The sequence below is a fragment of the Notechis scutatus genome, chromosome 5, assembly GCF_049901735.1.
Source record: "Notechis scutatus isolate UNSWTSFEM ecotype Mainland chromosome 5, rNotScu1.2, whole genome shotgun sequence".
Classification (NCBI taxonomy): Eukaryota; Metazoa; Chordata; class Lepidosauria; order Squamata; family Elapidae; genus Notechis; species Notechis scutatus.
In genome coordinates, this window is record NC_142013.1 from 1,447,412 (window position 1) to 1,466,049 (window position 18,638).

An 18,638-nucleotide genomic window follows, 5' to 3' on the forward strand; every position below is an offset into this window, starting at 1 on the left:
CCACGAGGTGAGAGTCCAAGTTTCCAAAGGAATATAAACAAGCAGACAAGACCAGTAACGACAGGGTTAAATTCCTTTGGCTGGAGAAGTCCTTGGCAGTCTCCCACAAGCTGCCTGCCAAGTCCGATAATAAAACAAGAACATAAATCACAGGCAAACGCCTGCACACAGAATTTGTCGAAGCTTCTATCCCAAATTAACAAGTTGTCCCTGACGAGAATCCAGAGCTAACATGCCCCCTTTTATTCCCTGAGGGGCGTGTCAGTCTCTCATCTCAGTCCCTGATTTGTCCTTTCCTTCTGCGTTGCATCTCACGCCTTTGCCTTGCATCAAACCAACAATCCTCAGTTTGATCCTCAGCCAGAGGCTCTGCTATGCTCTCCTGATTATCTGCCGACACCTGAGGCACAACCAGGGAGGAAGGTCCTGGGGAGGAAGGCAATTCCAAATCCTCCAGCAGGCTCAAACCTCAGAGCCAAATCCTCCTCTTCCTCCTGGCTCAAGTCTGTGTCCTCCAGCAAAGCAGGCTCAAACCTCAAGGCCAAATCCTCCTCTTCCTCATTGCTTAAGTCTGTGTCTTCTAACAGAGCAGGCTCAAACCTCCGAGTCACAACACATTTCTATTCCTGTGAGTAGTTGACGTAGGGGCCCCAGGACACAGCTTTGCCCAGCTAACCCATAATGCTGTTCAGAGGGCCCTGCTTTTCCATGCAGTGCTGCTTAGAATTGAATAGAGCTGGAAGGGACCATGGAGGTCTTCTAGTCCAGCCCCCTGGTCAAGCAGGAGAACCTATACCTTGTCCTCCTTCTCTGTCCAGGACTCTTCCTGCTCTTCAATGCTCTACTCTTCTTAGACCCTTAAAATCAAATAATAAGGGTAACTATCAGATAAATTGCTTGCGTCCCAGTCCTGTCCTTACAACGGGCATCTCTAGAGAAAAATCTTTGGGACTTTCAAGAAGAGACTAGACTGCCATTTGGCAGAAATGGTGTCGGGTCTCCCACTTGGGTGGGGGGGGTTGGACTAGATGACCTACAAGGTCCCCTTCCAACTCTGATGATCTGCTATCTGTTAAGCACGCAAAGCTTCGTCCAAACAACTCTTATATGATTTCAACGGCTGGGAATGGTGTTCATTCCCAAACCGTTCCTCGAGATAAGCACCCACCTTTCTCTCCTTGGAATGGCTGCCAACAACTAAAGTGCCAAATGAACTGGAAAAAAGCCAAACAGAGTACAAAGTCCACACAGCTTCAAGGTCTAATCTGAACAGAGCAAACAAAGTTGCTTCCTGCAAAGGCTCCCGTCCCTTTGCACTTCCTTTATGCCTTATGGGAGGGGCCAATCCTCTTCCAGCCTTCCTCCCGAGTCGCCCCTTTTCTCTTACCTTCTGGCAGCTCTACGCAAGCGCGCACTGGGAACAGGCTCCCGCTGTTCCTCTGCCTCACTCCAGATTCTGGAGGCTCCGGCATCAGGACCCCACTCCCAGATGGCCCTGACCCCATCTCTGCATCGGACGCAGGACCCTCGTCCGAGCCCTCCCCAGACTGCTCCCCGTTCTTCCCCACTGCCTGACTCCGCTGCCATCTGCACAGGCTGCCAGCGAGCCACAACACTGGTGTCAGGGGGGTGGGCTGCTAGCGGTTCACCCCGGTTCAAGCGACCTGGTAGTTAATTTTATGGCTGGTTCAGCAAACCGGAAAATCCCACCCCTGGCTGAACCTGTCCACACCTCCCCTCTAGTGGTGGGATTCAAAAAATTTTTTTGCTACCGGTTCTGTGGGAGGGGCTTGGTGGGTGTGTCTTGGTGGGCGTGGTTACTGCAAAATCCCCTTCCCTCCCCACCCCACTAACCTGCTTTCCAGCTCCATTCTCCTGTGCAGGGCAATAAAAGAAGATCGGCTGATCAGCTGGGACTCGGGAGGCAGAAAAGAGATGGGTTGGCGGGGCCAGTCAGAAGTGGGATTGGCCAGTTCTCCCAACTACTCAAAGTTTCTGCTACTGGTACTCCAGAACTGTTGAAAACCTGCTGAATACCACCTCTGCTCCCCTCCCAGAAGTCCCCACATGGGCCATTCTAGAGGCTCAGGGAGGTGAAAAACAAGCCTCACGGAGGCTCCGGAAGGCCAGAAACGGACCCGTTTCCGGCCTCTATAGAGCCTCCAGAGCCCGGGAGAGGCCATTTTCGCCCTCCAGGAGGCTCAAAGAAAATGTCATGCCCCTGTTGGAATCTGATTCGGAGGGGGAGGCCAAGCAGCTGACAGGGAGTGGGAGGGTGGCTCCATTGTCTGTGGAAGAAACTGGGGAAGGGCAAAGTCCGGCTGGGCAGAGCAGGGGAGAGGTAGAACAAGGGAGGGGGAGTTCAGAGGAAGACCCAGGCCCACCCCCTCTTCATCCTAGGGCACAGAGGGAGGAACGGAGAAGGGAGCAACATGAGTTGCATGGCTTACTGGGGAGGAAAGGGCCCTGATTCCCTTCATTAGCTGCAGCTGGGAAAACAGTGTTTAAAAAGGAAAGTTGTGCACAGCAATTTATTGGGAGCACATTGTGAGTTATCTTTTATTGTTGAGGCTTATCTGGGTTCCTGGCATCTTCTCAACTGTGTGTATTTTGTTGGCCTTTGAAGTCTGCAATTCCTTCTCCTGCCCTGTCCAGTTAATTGCTGCAGCGTGGTTTGTGTGGATTTTTATTTACAGTTTGTATATGCTTTGTTTTCGGACTGAATTTTCTCCACTCAAAGGCTGTTCCTGGGGTGGGGAAATAAATTTCTCCAGCCGAAGGTAACTGGACACTGGGGGCAAAGTTGGAGGTATTAAAGGGACTTTTCTTACTTATGTGACTGTGTTGCCTTTGTGCCACGACCCTTTGCGCCATCACAGAAAGCCTCCGGAGCCCAGGGTGGGTGAATATGCCCCCTCCCCCAGCCGTGGTGCAGGGAGGCCGACTAAGCCACGCCCACCAAGGCCACATCCACCTAGCAACCAGGTGGAGAACCAGTTGCTAACTTTTTTGGAGCCCACCCCTGGCTGATGCCTGAATTTTTTTTTTCCTGGACAGTTTGATGAAGCAAGGACTAGCTAGAAGGACACTAGGCAGCTGGGAAGACATATCTTTGCAACTTGCAAATTAATCCAGTGACTAATGTGTCATCTTTGGAGGGGGCTGGAACCCTTAATGGCCTTTCCATTCAGAGGCTGACGAATGAATTGATATTTGGGACACTGACATCCATCATGCCCGAGAATGTGAGGAGGGTGTTTAACGACCTCAAGAGCTAAAGAATCCATCTCTTTTTCCTTCGGCTTCTTCTTCGCCCCTTGACAAATGGTTCAAGATTCGGTCAGAGATGACCCCCAATATAGCGTGTTCCTTCCTTTTCCTTCCTCGCTGCCCCACCAGACTTGGGAAGATGAAAACGGAGAAGGTGTAAGATGGATGGGTCTCTCTCTCTCAGGAAGTATCTCGCCTCACCTAAAGCCTTTTAAAGTAAGGGTGTCCAACCTTGGTCCCTTAGCACAGGGGTCCCCAACGCCGGTCCGCGGACCGGTACCGGTCGTGAACAAGCCTTACCGGGCCGCTGGTTGCTGGGCGCCGCCATCTTTTTGGTAAAAAAGCAATTTTTCGTCAAAAAGATGGCGGCGCCAGCTCGGTGAGCTTTTCCGGGTAGAAAGCCATTTCTACCCGAAAAGCTCACCGGAGCGCTACGCCGCCATTTTTTGCGAAAAATCACTTCGATGACGTCACCGGAAGTGATTTTCGTCAAAAGATGGCGGCGCCCAGCTGACGCCGAACCGGCGCGGCGCCCAGCTGACGCCGGAACCGGGCAGCGGCGTCGAAAAGGTTGGGGATCCCTGCCTTAGCAGATTCACAGCGTTGGAAGGGACCTTGCGGGGTTTCCTTCGATAGCGTTTTGATTTGGAGTATTGTTTTCTGCTCAACTTATTTGCCAGGAGTTAATCCCTGCTTATCTGGGTGTGGCCTGCAGGAGAGAAATACGTTCTGATCTCTTGATTTCCTCCTTAGCTCTTTTGTGGTCTCTTTCAAATGCTGCGTAGATGTGATTGATCTCTGTGTATCCGTTGATGGTTGAGTTGATCTGAGTGCCAGGAATTCCCTGGCATTGTTGGGTTTGGCTTAATCTAGGATGCTCACGGCTTCCAGTTGAAACTGGTTGAATCTGTGTGTCATTTGTGAGATGAAGGAGTCTCTTCAACCCTGAACTACATGATATATTCTCTGATCTCGGTGCCCCTTTGATGGAGGGTTTAAACAGTATTTTGGAGCTACTAAAGGGGTAGATTCCTGCCCAGGCAGAAGGTTGGGTTGGAAGATCTCCAAGGCTCTTGCCATTCTGAATTTCCATCTATAAAAGCCTTCTCCCACAAAAAATGCAAATGGCCTGGGCTTTATTAAGTAGTTTTATGCTCCATTATAAAAACCTCTAAAATGCCAAATGGACACTAAATCTTAACAACAGGGTTGTTTTTTTTAAAACAACCTGTTCATCCAGGAGGAGGGAAAACCAGGAGTGGATTATAGTCCTCACCATAGGTGAGAAGAGAGAGGGGTGGTTTTTTTTGAAGAGGAGAAACGGCCCAAAATCTCACTTAGCTTTGTCTCTTCTGACATAAGGACTTTTTCAGATCTAGCCGGAAGAAGGAAACTTGTGTCTTGAAAGTTAGATTTTTCAGATTTGCAGATGACACAAAGGTGGCAGGAATAGCCAACACCCCAGAAGAGAAGCTCAGGATCCAAAAAGATCTTGGCAGACTTTATACCCGCTCCTCTCTCTCTCCTTTCTGTCCTTTTTCTCTCTCCTCTCTCTCTCTCCTTTCTGTCCTTTTTCTCTCTCCTCTTTCTCTCTCCTTTCTGTCCTTTTTCTCTCTCCTCTCTCTCTCTCTCCTTTCTGTCCTTTTCTCTCTCCTCTTTCTCTCCTTTCTGTCTCCTCTCTCTCTCTCTCTCTCTCTCCTTTCTGTCCTTTCTCTCTCTCCTCTCTCTCTCCTTTCTGTCTCCCCTCTCTCTCTCTCCCGCTTTCAAGAAGAGACTGGACTGCCATTCATCAGAAATGATGTAGGGCCTCCTGCTTGAGCAGGGGTCGGACTAAATGACCTACAAGGTCCCTTCCAACTCTATTCTGATTGATTGGTTGATTGACTCTCTCTCCTTTCTGTCTCTTCTCTTTCTTTTCTCTCTCTCTCTCTCTCTCCTTTCTGTCCTTTTTCTCTCTCCTCTCTCTCTCCTTTCTGTCCTTTTTCTCTCTCTCTCTCTCTCTCCTTTCTGTCTCCTCTCTCTCTCTCTCTCCTTTCTGTCCTTTTTCTCTCTCCTCTCTCTCTCCTTTCTGTCTCCTCTCTCTCTCTCTCTCCCCGCTTTCAAGAAGAGACTGGACTGCCATTCATCAGAAATGATGTAGGGCCTCCTGCTTGAGCAGGGGTTGGACTAAATGACCTACAAGGTCCCTTCCAACTCTACTCTGATTGCTTGGTTGATTGACTCTCTCTCCTTTCTGTCTCTTCTCTTTCTTTTCTCTCCTCTCTCTCTCTCTCCTTTCTGTCTCTCCTCTCTCTCTTCTCGCTCTCCCTCCTTTCTTCTCACCTCTCTCTCACTTCTCTCCCTCTCTCTCCCCAGATCGTGAACCCTGTCCAGCTTTGGTGATTTTTCATTCAGTTATCAGAGCCAAATTTATCTCCCCACATCTGTGAAGGCAGCCAAGCAGAATAAGAAATGAACGAGAAATGGTTCTCTGTTCTAGTGTGGGGCCAAAGGCAGGGAAAAGAAACCCTGCCAGGGATGGTACTTTTCATCTATCAGGATGAAAGCAACCCCAAACACACACACACACACACACACACAAAATAAGCTCTCAAGAACAGCTAGGTAATTCTTTGGGGAGAAAACAAATCTCCCAAATGAGAGAGAAGGAAGAGAAGTCAATAATCAAGGGATTAAATGTTTGCCTGCTTCAGGTGAGTCTAGGGGCAGGTGGCCCAGGTGAGGGGGAAGGGAGGGACATTGGCTCAAAAGCAAAGAAATGGCCAGCTCCCTTGGAGAGCAAGGGAGAAAAGGGAGGAGAGAAGCTGGTCTCCCTCTCCAGCTTGGGAGAGGTCCAAAAAGTCAAAATGGCAGACATGAGGTGGGATGGAAACCTTGCCTTTTTTCAGGTGTGTTTCTTCCATGGCATATCTTGACCTTTATACCATACTTTGTGGGCCTTGGTGGGTAGGTTGGACTAAGTGGGAGAGACCAGCTGGACTTCATGCCTAAGGCAGGACTAGAACTCACAGTCTCCTGGTGATTGGCCCACAGTCACCCAGAAAAGCTTTTACGCATGTCGGGACTAGAACTCCCCGTCTCCTGGTCATTGGCCCAAAATCACCCATGTGGCTTTCATGCCTAAGGCAGGACTAGAACTCCCCGTCTCCTGGTCATTGGCCCAAAATCACCCATGTGGCTTTCATGCCTAAGGCAGGACTAGAACTCACCATCTCCTAGTAATTGGCCCAAAGTCATCCAGCCAGCTTTCATGCCTAAGACAGGACTAGAACTCACCGTCTCCTGGTCATTGGCCCAAAATCACCCATGTGGCTTTCATGCCTAAGGCTGGACTAGAACTCACCGTCTCCTGGTCATTGGCCCAATATCACCCATGTGGCTTTCATGCCTAAGACAGGACTAGAACTCCCCGTCTCCTGGTCATTGGCCCAATATCACCCATGTGGCTTTCATGCCTAAGACAGGACTAGAACTCCCCGTCTCCTGGTCATTGGCCCAAAATCACCCATGTGGCTTTCATGCCTAAGGCAGGACTAGAACTCCCCGTCTCCTGGTCATTGGCCCAATATCACCCATGTGGCTTTCATGCCTAAGACAGGACTAGAACTCCCCGTCTCCTGGTCATTGGCCCAAAATCACCCAGGTGGCTTTCATGCCTAAGGCAGGACTAGAACTCCCCGTCTCCTGGTCATTGGCCCAAAATCACCCAGGTGGCTTTCATGCCTAAGGCAGGACTAGAACTCACCATCTCCTAGTAATTGGCCCAAAGTCATCCAGCCAGCTTTCATGCCTAAGACAGGACTAGAACTCCCCGTCTCCTGGTCATTGGCCCAAAATCACCCATGTGGCTTTCATGCCTAAGGCAGGACTAGAACTCACCATCTCCTAGTAATTGGCCCAAAGTCATCCAGCCAGCTTTCATGCCTAAGACAGGACTAGAACTCACCGTCTCCTGGTCATTGGCCCAAAATCACCCATGTGGCTTTCATGCCTAAGGCAGGACTAGAACTCACCATCTCCTAGTAATTGGCCCAAAGTCATCCAGCCAGCTTTCATGCCTAAGGCAGGACTAGAACTCACCATCTCCTAGTAATTGGCCCAAAGTCATCCAGCCAGCTTTCATGCCTAAGACAGGACTAGAACTCACCGTCTCCTGGTCATTGGCCCAAAATCACCCATGTGGCTTTCATGCCTAAGGCAGGACTAGAACTCACCATCTCCTAGTAATTGGCCCAAAGTCATCCAGCCAGCTTTCATGCCTAAGGCAGGACTAGAACTCACCATCTCCTAGTAATTGGCCCAAAGTCATCCAGCCAGCTTTCATGCCTAAGACAGGACTAGAACTCACCGTCTCCTGGTGATTGGCCCAAAATCACCCATGTGGCTTTCATGCCTAAGGCTGGACTAGAACTCACCGTCTCCTGGTGATTGGCCCAAAATCACCCATGTGGCTTTCATGCCTAAGGCAGGACTAGAACTCCCGTCTCCTGGTCATTGGCCCAATATCACCCATGTGGCTTTCATGCCTAAGGCAGGACTAGAACTCCCCGTCTCCTGGTCATTGGCCCAATATCACCCATGTGGCTTTCATGCCTAAGACAGGACTAGAACTCCCCGTCTCCTGGTCATTGGCCCAAAATCACCCAGGTGGCTTTCATGCCTAAGGCAGGACTAGAACTCCCGTCTCCTGGTCATTGGCCCAAAATCACCCAGGTGGCTTTCATGCCTAAGACAGGACTAGAACTCCCCGTCTCCTGGTCATTGGCCCAAAATCACCCATGTGGCTTTCATGCCTAAGGCAGGACTAGAACTCCCGTCTCCTGGTCATTGGCCCAATATCACCCATGTGGCTTTCATGCCTAAGACAGGACTAGAACTCCCCGTCTCCTGGTCATTGGCCCAATATCACCCATGTGGCTTTCATGCCTAAGGCAGGACTAGAACTCCCCGTCTCCTGGTCATTGGCCCAATATCACCCATGTGGCTTTCATGCCTAAGACAGGACTAGAACTCCCCGTCTCCTGGTCATTGGCCCAATATCACCCAGGTGGCTTTCATGCCTAAGGCAGGACTAGAACTCCCCGTCTCCTGGTCATTGGCCCAAAATCACCCATGTGGCTTTCATGCCTAAGGCAGGACTAGAACCCCGTCTCCTGGTCATTGGCCCAATATCACCCATGTGGCTTTCATGCCTAAGACAGGACTAGAACTCCCCGTCTCCTGGTCATTGGCCCAATATCACCCATGTGGCTTTCATGCCTAAGACAGGACTAGAACTCCCCGTCTCCTGGTCATTGGCCCAAAATCACCCATGTGGCTTTCATGCCTAAGGCAGGACTAGAACTCCCCGTCTCCTGGTCATTGGCCCAATATCACCCATGTGGCTTTCATGCCTAAGGCAGGACTAGAACTCCCCGTCTCCTGGTCATTGGCCCAATATCACCCATGTGGCTTTCATGCCTAAGGCAGGACTAGAACTCCCCGTCTCCTGGTCATTGGCCCAAAATCACCCATGTGGCTTTCATGCCTAAGACAGGACTAGAACTCCCCGTCTCCTGGTCATTGGCCCAATATCACCCATGTGGCTTTCATGCCTAAGACAGGACTAGAACTCCCGTCTCCTGGTCATTGGCCCAAAATCACCCATGTGGCTTTCATGCCTAAGGCAGGACTAGAACTCCCGTCTCCTGGTCATTGGCCCAATATCACCCATGTGGCTTTCATGCCTAAGACAGGACTAGAACTCCCGTCTCCTGGTCATTGGCCCAATATCACCCATGTGGCTTTCATGCCTAAGGCAGGACTAGAACTCCCGTCTCCTGGTCATTGGCCCAATATCACCCATGTGGCTTTCATGCCTAAGACAGGACTAGAACTCCCCGTCTCCTGGTCATTGGCCCAAAATCACCCAGGTGGCTTTCATGCCTAAGGCAGGACTAGAACTCCCCGTCTCCTGGTCATTGGCCCAAAATCACCCAGGTGGCTTTCATGCCTAAGACAGGACTAGAACTCCCCGTCTCCTGGTCATTGGCCCAAAATCACCCATGTGGCTTTCATGCCTAAGGCAGGACTAGAACTCACCATCTCCTAGTAATTGGCCCAAAGTCATCCAGCCAGCTTTTATGCATAAGTCAGGACTAGAACTCCTCATCGCCTGGTGATTGGCCCAAAGTCACCCATGTGGCTTTCATGCCTAAGACAGGACTAGAACTCACCGTCTCCTGGTGATTGGCCCAAAATCACCCAGCTGCCTTTCCTGCCTTAAAGCAGGACTAGAACTCACGGTCTCCTGGTGATTGCCCCAAAGACTTTCTTACCTAAGTCAGCACTTAGAAACCACTTGTTTCTAGCCTGTTGCCTTTGACCACTAGACCAGATTGTCCCTCACCTGGAATTGCCGCTGTGACTTCCTGCCGTTCCTACTTTGGGCTGTGACTTGGGTGAAGGCCAACGAAACCTTGGTTGGTGCTTGGCTTGTAGAAAACCCAACAAATGCCCTCAACCCACTTTCCTTTGGGATGTTTTTTTCCAGCTACCCCTTCTGCTGTGGGATCTCCTGGTGGTCTCCTATCCCAGAACCAAACCGGGATTTCTTCTTGGGAGACTTAAGCCATGCACCCCGGCTCTTGTTCTTCCCAGCTGGGCATCAAAGGGATTGAACTGGGATTTTGACATTCCAAATTGGCTCCTTTTTGCTTCTGTTGTTGTTGTTTTTTCTTTTTTCACTCATCCTCTTTTCCCCCTTCCAGAGATGCCGTCCTTCAGCAGAAGAGGGTGGCCTGCAACGGGCTGCCATTGGCCGAGCTGCAGGGCAACCCGGTGGCCGGCTTGGCTGCCCCCGTAGCCCCCGGCAAGCAAGGTAAGAAGTCGACAAACGCACCTAACAGCGAAAGAGTTCGTAAAAATTGGGCACGTCCGCCTTCACGATTGCTTCGTTTAAGGAAGGAAAACCAAATGCAGAGCTACAGTATATGGGGTACCTCACTCAGTGGTAGTAACTGTTGAGGGGGACCTCGGAGTCTTAGTGGAGGACCACTTCATTAGGAGCCAGCCGTGTGCAGCAGCAGCTGCCGCCAAAAGGGCCGATGCAATCCTAGGCTGCATCCTAGGCTGAGGGATAGGATCAAGATCACGTGAAGTGTTAATGCCACTTTACAAGGCCTCGGTAAGGCCACAATATTTGCATCCGGTTTTGATTGCCACGATGCAAAAAAAAAAAGAGGTTGAGACTCTGGAAAGAGTGCCGAGAAGAGCAACCAGGAGGATGAGGGGGACTGGAGGCTAAAGCACACGAGGAACGGTTGCAGGGTGTGTCTCTAGTCTAATGAAAAGAAGGACTGGGGAGACATTTGATTTATTTTATTTGATTTATTTGATTTGTCCATCGCTTACAATAGGTATGAGTATAAACATGGGTAGGAATACAGGAAATAGGTACGAATAAATGGGGACAAGAGGACAGGGACGGTAGACACGATGGTGGACTTATGCACGCCCTTTACAGACCTCTTAGGAATGGGTATTCTCTCCCTTCCTTTCCTTCCTTCCTCCTGCTCCCTCCCTTCTTTTCTCTCCTTCCTCTACTCTTTTCTCTCCTTTCTTCTTTCTCCTTCCCTGTTCTCTTTCATTTCCCCTTCCTTCCTTCTTTCCTTCCTTCCTCCCTCTCCCTCCTTCCCTTTTCTCTCCTTCCTTCTTTCCTTCCTTCCTTCCTTCCTTCCCTGTTCTCCTTCTTTCCCCTTTCCTTCCTTCCTTCTTTTGTTTTTTATTTTATTCATTTATTTGATTTGTCAATCACTTACAAGATGATAGTTATAGGTATAAACATGAGTGAGAATACAGGAAATAGGCACGAATCAATGGGGACAATAGGACAGGGACAGTAGGCACAATGGTGCATTTATGCACGTCCCTTACAGACCTCTTAGGAATGGGTATTCTCTCCCTTCCTTTCCTTCCTTCCTTCCTCCCAGTCCCTCCCTCCTTTTCTCTCCTCCCTCCATTCTTTTCTCTCCTTCCTGTTCTCCGTCATTTCCCCTTCCTTCCTTCTTTCCTTCCTTCCTCCCTCCTTTTTCTCTCCTTCCTTCTTTCCTTCCTTCCTTCCCTGTTCTCTCCTTCCTTCCCCCTTCCTTCCTTCCTTCTTTTATTTTTATTTTATTTTATTTATTTATTTGATTTGTCAATCGCTTACAAGGTGATAGTTATAAGAATATAAGAATACAGGAAATAGGTACAGATCAATGGGGACAATAGGAGCGGTAGGCACGATGGTGCGCTTATGCACGCCCCTTACAGGCCTCTTAGGAATGGGGTGAGGTCAATGGTGGCTAGTTTGAGGTTAAAGAAGTGGGGGTTACAGGATGTAACAACAGAGATAACAGATAACAGACATAATAGCAATATTCCAATATCCGAGGGGCTGCCCAAAAGAAGAGGGAGTCAAGCTATTCTCCAAAGCTCCTGAAGGTTGAACAAGATGCAACGGATGGAAACTAACCAAGGAGAGAAGCAACTTGGAATTAAGGAGGAATTTCCTGACAGTGAGGACAATTAATCAGCGGAACAACTTGCCTCCAGAAGTTGTAAATGCTCCAACACTGGAAGTTTTTAAAAAGAGGTTGGATAACCATTGGTCTGAAGTGGTGTAGGGTTTCCTGCCTAGGCAGGGGGTTGGACTAGAAGACCTCCAAGGTCCCTTCCCACTCTGTTATTCTATTCTAACCACAGAACTTCTGATCTCCAATCATGGTCATTGATTGACAGTTGCCCAGGACTGAATAGTGTCAGTTTCTCTCTTTGGGTTACAATTTAATTTAATTTTTTTCTCCCTTTTTTCTCTGTTGTTTGCAGTCTTAATCAATCCTTTAGTGGACAAGAGTTCGGGCACTGTGGTGTGTGTTATCCTGGTGAGTATCTGTGGGGAGGGGGAGGGGAGGAAGTCCCTAGAAAACAAGAGTTTGTGACCCGGAACGTCACCGTCACAAAGGTGTCCTTAGGGAGGGGAGGGCAAAAAAGTCAAGATGGCTGCTCACAGCCACCTGGCCATCCAAACCCAGCTCCTTTTATTTTAAAAAAAAAAAGCGTTCTGGCTGCCATCTTGACTTCTTTGACCTTCCCCCTCCTCCCCTGAGGAGAAACTTCTTCAACAGATTGTATGAGGTTCTGCCCCGCTGTTGCCCAGAGGTGAGCCACTATGGGGACTTTACAACCTGTGGACTTCAACTCCCAGAATTCTTCTGGGATTTTCTGGGAGTTGAAGTCCACAGGTTGTAAAGTCAACGTAGCTTCTCAGCCTTGACTTTACCTGTCCCTCTAGCAATAATGGTGCATCTAGAGTGTCAGTTATAGGCTTGATTCAGGTAGTCCTTGATTTACAACTTGTCACTCGGTTACAACAGACCTGTCATCTGGGAAGAGCACTTACAACTCTGGATTCAACGTTGCAACGATTGCTCCCTGCAATCACCTAATGGAAATTAGTGCCGCTTTATAAAACCTTAGTAAGGCCACACCTGGAATATTCTGCGTCCAGTTTTGCTCACCACAAGTTACAAAAAAAAGAGGGGCTCCGGTGGCTGGGGAAGAAACGGGGGACAAGCGCAGTCCGGCTGGGCATTCAGAGGCAGACCCAGGCCCACCCCCTCTGCATCCTAGGGCACACAGGGAGGAATGGAGAAGGGAGCAATGTGGCTTACGGGGGGAGGAAAGGGCCCTGATCCCTTTCATTAGTTGCAGCTGGGAGAGCAGGATATAAGTGGGGCGTTTGCACACAGCTCCTTGCTGGAAGCGAAGCATGCATTATCTTTGCTGTGCGTGCTGTGGTTTGTGTTGTTTTTTTTGTTGTTGTTGTTGTTTCTAATTATCTTTACTTTGGGTTCAGACTGCATTTCTGCCCTTCGTAGACTGCTTTTTTTGAAGCGTTTGATCTCTAATCGAGGATAATTGGACATTGGGGCCAAGTTGGAGGCATTAAAGGGAATTTATTTTACTTTGGTGACTTTGTTATTTTGGTGTCATGCCCCTTCAGGTCATCACACATAGGAAGAACAGCCGCAGCATTTGGGTTTGGCCAGTCTCAAGAATGGGGTGGCTCGGTAGCTCAGTGGCTAAGACGCTGAGGCTTGTCGATCAGAAAAGGTCGGCAGTTTGGCGGTTCGAATCCCTAGCGCCGCATAATGGAGTAAGCTCCCGTTCCTTGTCCAGCTTCTTGCCATCCTAGCAGTTTGAAAGCAGGTAAAAAAATGCAAGTAGAAAAATAGGGACCCCTTTGGTGGGAAGGGAACAGCGTTCCGTGCGCCCGACGGCGTTTAGTCCTGCCGACCACATGACCACGGAGACGTCTTCGGACGGCGCTGGCTCTTCCTTGGCTTTGTAATGGAGATGAGCAGCGCCCCCTAGAGCCAGAAACGACTAGCACGCCTGTGCGAGGGGAACCTTATACCTGTTCGTTTAGTCTAGAGAAAAGAAGAATTAGGGGCGACAGGATAGCAGTCTTCCAGTATTTGAGGGGCTGCCCCAAGGAAGATGAAGGAGTCCACTTATTTTCCAAAGCACCCCATAGCAAGAAAAGAAACCAGTCAAGGAGAGAAGCAACCTGGAATTCAGGAGAAACATTAAGGAATGAAGGAGTGAGGACAATTAACCAGTGGAACGACTTGCCACCAGAAATCCCTGGAGGATTTTAAGAGGAGACTGGACATCAACTCGTCTGAAATGGTATAGGGTCTCCTCCTTGGGCAGCGGGCTGGACTAAAAGACCTCCCAAATCACAGGGAAAATACTGATAACTTCCGGTTTTTCTGCAAAACCACGCACCTGCGTTCATGTCACAACCTTGGCCCTTTCACCGAAAAAAAGGGGGGGGGAAATCAGGTCAGTTTTACAACCATTCCGACTTAAGACCAGGATGAACAGGCTCCATGAGGGACATAAATTGAGAACGCCCTGTGTGAAGGCATGGATGACATCCGAAGAGAGCTCCAGAGGACATCAAGAAGGGGGCAAAAAAAAAAACAGCGTACAAAACACAGAATAAATTCTTGATTTGTTTCCGCGCCCGGTTATCCTGTTTTTCTTGGTTTTGTCTTCCGTGGTTGATGGGGGAAGAAAAGGCTGGACGGAGACAGCCGAGACTTTAACCAAGTTTCTTAAGAGCTTGGATGGAATCCTTCTCTCTGAATTATTGATGCTTATCGATTGATGGATCACAGTCAGGATATCATCCACCTCAGGGTTTCTGGTGATCTTTGAGGTTTGCTCCTTAAATCTTTTGCCCTGGCTGGTTCGTTTGCTTTTGGACAAAGGCTGTTTTTGGTTTGATTTTTAGGGGTGGGGGCGGGGGGAGATTGGAATATCTCTCTTATTATCGTTGGTTTGATCCCTTCTTCTCTACCCACATTCTAATCCCAGCCATGGGAGTCCACAGGAAAACAAATGGGGTGAAAGAGATATCACTCTCTTGAGCGAAAGGGGTGAGTTAAGAAGTCTGATATAGAAACGAAATAAATAAAAGTAAATATCACACATCGCGTGACCATGGAAACCTTGCTCTCTTTGGCTCTAGACTACTGCAATGCGACTCTCCGTGAGGCTGCCCTAGATGATGACTTGACGGTCTCAGTTTGCCTGAAATGCAGGTCTTGTTTCCTAATTAGGGTTAGCAGTCTTAGCCCTGGATCCCAGTTGGTTCAATTCCACTAGCATTTGTCTATATATATAAAAAGCGAAATTACCCCTCACGCATCATCACAAAATCTCCAGAACCGTAAAGGCCACAAACTTGAAATTCGGCCCGTATCTTCCTCTTGGCTTCTAGGGCCTCACTAAGAAAGGATTTTTCCAAATGACCCTCAGAGCATTGAGAGTATTTCCTATATTATTATTATTATTATTATTATTATTATTATTATTATTATTATTATTATTATTATTATTATTATTATTAACATGCTCTGATGCTAAGGAGTTCTACTCCCCCTCCCCACCTGGAAAGAAATCTGTTCCAAAGGCAAAACACAAGCAGAGGAGAGGAGGTTCAGTTTCAGTTTCACAGCAGCATCAAGCAGCTTTAGTACAGAACAGTTGAGCTAAGCCACACCCAGGCCCCTTGCTGTCTCCTTCTTGCTCAAACAGCAAATATTCTTTCAGTTTCCAAATAGCCCTCCACTCTCTCACATGCTGATAAGACGCTAGCCAGATGAATACCCATGGATGCTGGTAGGCAGAGGCACAATTTCCCCCCCTTATTTTCCTCCCCAAATACTAAGCCCGACCACATAGTTTCGTAGTGAAGCATGGGTATAGAGCGTGTGTGTGTGTGTGTGTGTGTGTGTGTGTGTGTGTGTGTATATATGTATGTATGTATGTATGATATGTATTATGTGTGTGTTTTCACGTCATTGTGTGTGTTCTTTTGTGTTTCAGCAACTTTAAAGTGTGAACAGTCCTACTAATCCAAAACTTAGAAACACACACACACACACACACACACACACATATATATATATATATATATATATATATATATATATATATATATATATATATATATATATATATATATATATATTTTAGTGGAATTAATAAACTAAAATAAAAAAACAATTCAATTAATAAAGTACACTAACATTCCTGTTGTGCTAGTTTTTAGTATGTCTATTTATAAACTAAAATATGAATCTAAATGAATTGATCCAAAGAAAAGCAAAACAGAGCAAACTACATTGATTCATTAAAATTCTCTTTCTGTAGAGATTCCCAGTCATCCAGGCCATGGTTTTCCCAAAGGTGCTTTTTCAGGAGGCAGCTGGACTTTCTTGTGAACAATAAAATTCTTTCTTTCTTTCTTTTTTTGATTTTTATCTCTTTGAATTCTTACCTTTATCTGTTGCCCATCTCACTAACAGCAACTCCGGCTGGGGAATTCCGGGAGTTAGAATAGAATGAGCTGGAAGGAACCTTGGAGGTCTTCTAGTCCAGCCCCTGGCTCAAGCAGGAGAACCTACACCATTTCAGAAAAGTGACTGTCTAAGACTCTTCTTAAAAACCTCCAGTGATGGAGGGCCTACAATTTCTGGTGGCAAGCAGTTCCACTGGTTAATTGTTCTCACTGTTGTTAAGTTCCTCCTTAGTTCCAGATTGCTTCTCTCCTTGATGAGTTTCCATCCGTTGCTTCTTGTCCTGCCTCTTCAGGGGCTTTGGAGAATACATTGATCCCTTCTTCTTTGGGGCAGCCCCTCAAATATTGGAAGACTGCTATCATGTCTCCCCTAATTGTCCTTTTCATTAGACTAGACATACTGCATACAGATCCTGCAGCCGTTCTTTATCTGATTTAATCTCCAGGCCTTTGATCATCCTAGTGGTTTGGTTCTTTGTGGAATCAGAAAAAAAGCACTTCATGGAAGGGGAAACATGCACGAGAATGGAAAACTAAGCAAGTTGTTCAACTTTGAGTAAGTTGTAAAACAAGGTTAAGGGATGTACTGCATCCAGTTTTGGTCCCCACATTATAAAAAAAAGATGTTGAGACTCTAGAAAAAGGGCAGAGAAGAGCAACCAGGATGATGAGGGGACTGGAGACTAAAACATATGAAGAACGGTTGCAGGAACTGGGCATGGCTGGTCTAGGGAAGAGAAGGACCAGGGGAGACAGGAGAGCATCTTCCAATAGTTGAGGAGCTGCCCCAGAGAGGAGGAAGGGGTCAAGCTATTTTCTAAAGCGCCTGTAGGCCAGACAAGGAACAATGGATGGAAACTGAACAAGGAGAGATTTTTCAACCTGGAAATAAGGAGAAACTTTCTGACAGGGAGAACAATCAACCCATGGAATAGAAGTTGCCCTCGGAAGTTGTGGGAGCTTCATCACTTGAGACTTTCAAGAAGAGACTGGACTGTCCTCTGTCAGCAATGGTGTAGGGTCTCCTTCTTAGGGGTGGGGTTGGACTGGATGACCTACAAGGTCCCTTCCAACTCTGATTATCTGTTATCTGATGTGCTCTTGGGTGCTTAATAGGTTCATAAGAAAATATTTATGATGATGTCAGAGATATGTTTGTTAGGCATGTGAATGTTTACGCATTTTTCTATGCTGGGGATATAAAAGTCCCTGAAAACTCAGACGATTTGTAGCGAATATAAACAGATGGTTCGATGAAAGAGGCCATATAAAAACTAATCTCTCAGAGACCAAGGTGTCTAATAGGGAAAAGAAATATAGATGTACTGTATATCCCATATAAAGAGTGAGAAACTAGAGCAAGAATGTGTGCATCTTGGTGGAAGTTTTACTAATGGTTTACCAATACATTTTGGGCTCAATTGTGGTCATAGGCTGAGGACGAGCTGCTTATAGATAGGCATGCCTATTTTTAATAATCAAAACTGTTGAAGCAAAGTTAAAGTCCAGCCATCTTAAAGTGGCCAACGTTGAGAACCACTCTTGTGTCTAGGACAATGCTCCGATTACCCGCTCCTTTGCAACATCATTTTCTTAATTTCAGCCTGGCCCTCTGCACATGCTCTCCGTATGTCCGTTCCTCGGAAGACAAGTTGATTAAGAAAGCGTACTGTTATCTACTAGGTGTCAAACTAGGAGAAAAACAAGTAAAGAAAACAATGATAGCATAGGCGAAAAATTTTGGGTATACTATAGAACTAGATACATGGCAGAAACTGTGGGAAAGACATTATAAATGAACAATATTGACAGGATATAAAGAAAATTTATATAAGATGTTTTGATGATGAATGTATCTTTTCTTTTATGGACACTGAGAGCATTTGCACCGAGACAAATTCCTTGTGTGTCCAATCACACTTGGCCAATAAAAGAATTATTCTATTCTATTCTATTCTGTTTTATAGGTGGCACTTTGCACCAGCAAAATTGGCAAAGATGTTTAAAGACAAATGAACTAAATGTTGGAAGTGCCACTGAACACCTGGATCATATTACCATATCTGGTGGACATGCGTAGAAACTAAAAGATATTGGACAAAAATACATACCTGGTTGGAAAAAATGATAAAGCAACATACGGATTTGAAACCTGAAATATTCCTATTAGGGACGGTGCCTGAATGTTATAGCAAAGGAAAAGCATATTCAATTATTCAAGTATTAACTGCAGCCAGAATTGTATTTGCTCAGAACTGGAAAAGTGATAAAATTCTGATAGGGGGAAAGGTGATTGAGAAAATATTAGAATGTGCAGAGACGAACAGATTAACACTGGTGATCAAAGAAAAAGAAGAAACTGAATATTACGTATGGGATTTATTTTACCAATGGTTGGAAAATAAAACAAGTTCAAATTGAGTAGATGAACACGTAGAGAAATAAGTTAAGATTGTTATAAAAATAATAATGG

At 47.2% G+C, this 18,638-nt stretch overlaps 1 protein-coding gene across 1 annotated transcript in view; it reads left to right on the plus strand.

Moving 5' to 3' along the window:
• PDE2A (phosphodiesterase 2A) overlaps positions 1 to 18,638 on the plus strand; it is a 224,329-nt gene that overhangs the window by 152,390 nt on the left and 53,301 nt on the right. Inside the window, exons 4-5 of the mRNA XM_087965919.1 lie at positions 10,020 to 10,129; positions 12,118 to 12,173. Coding sequence (XP_087822045.1) covers positions 10,020 to 10,129; positions 12,118 to 12,173 — 166 coding nt within the window. The remainder of the gene's footprint in view (positions 1 to 10,019; positions 10,130 to 12,117; positions 12,174 to 18,638) is intronic.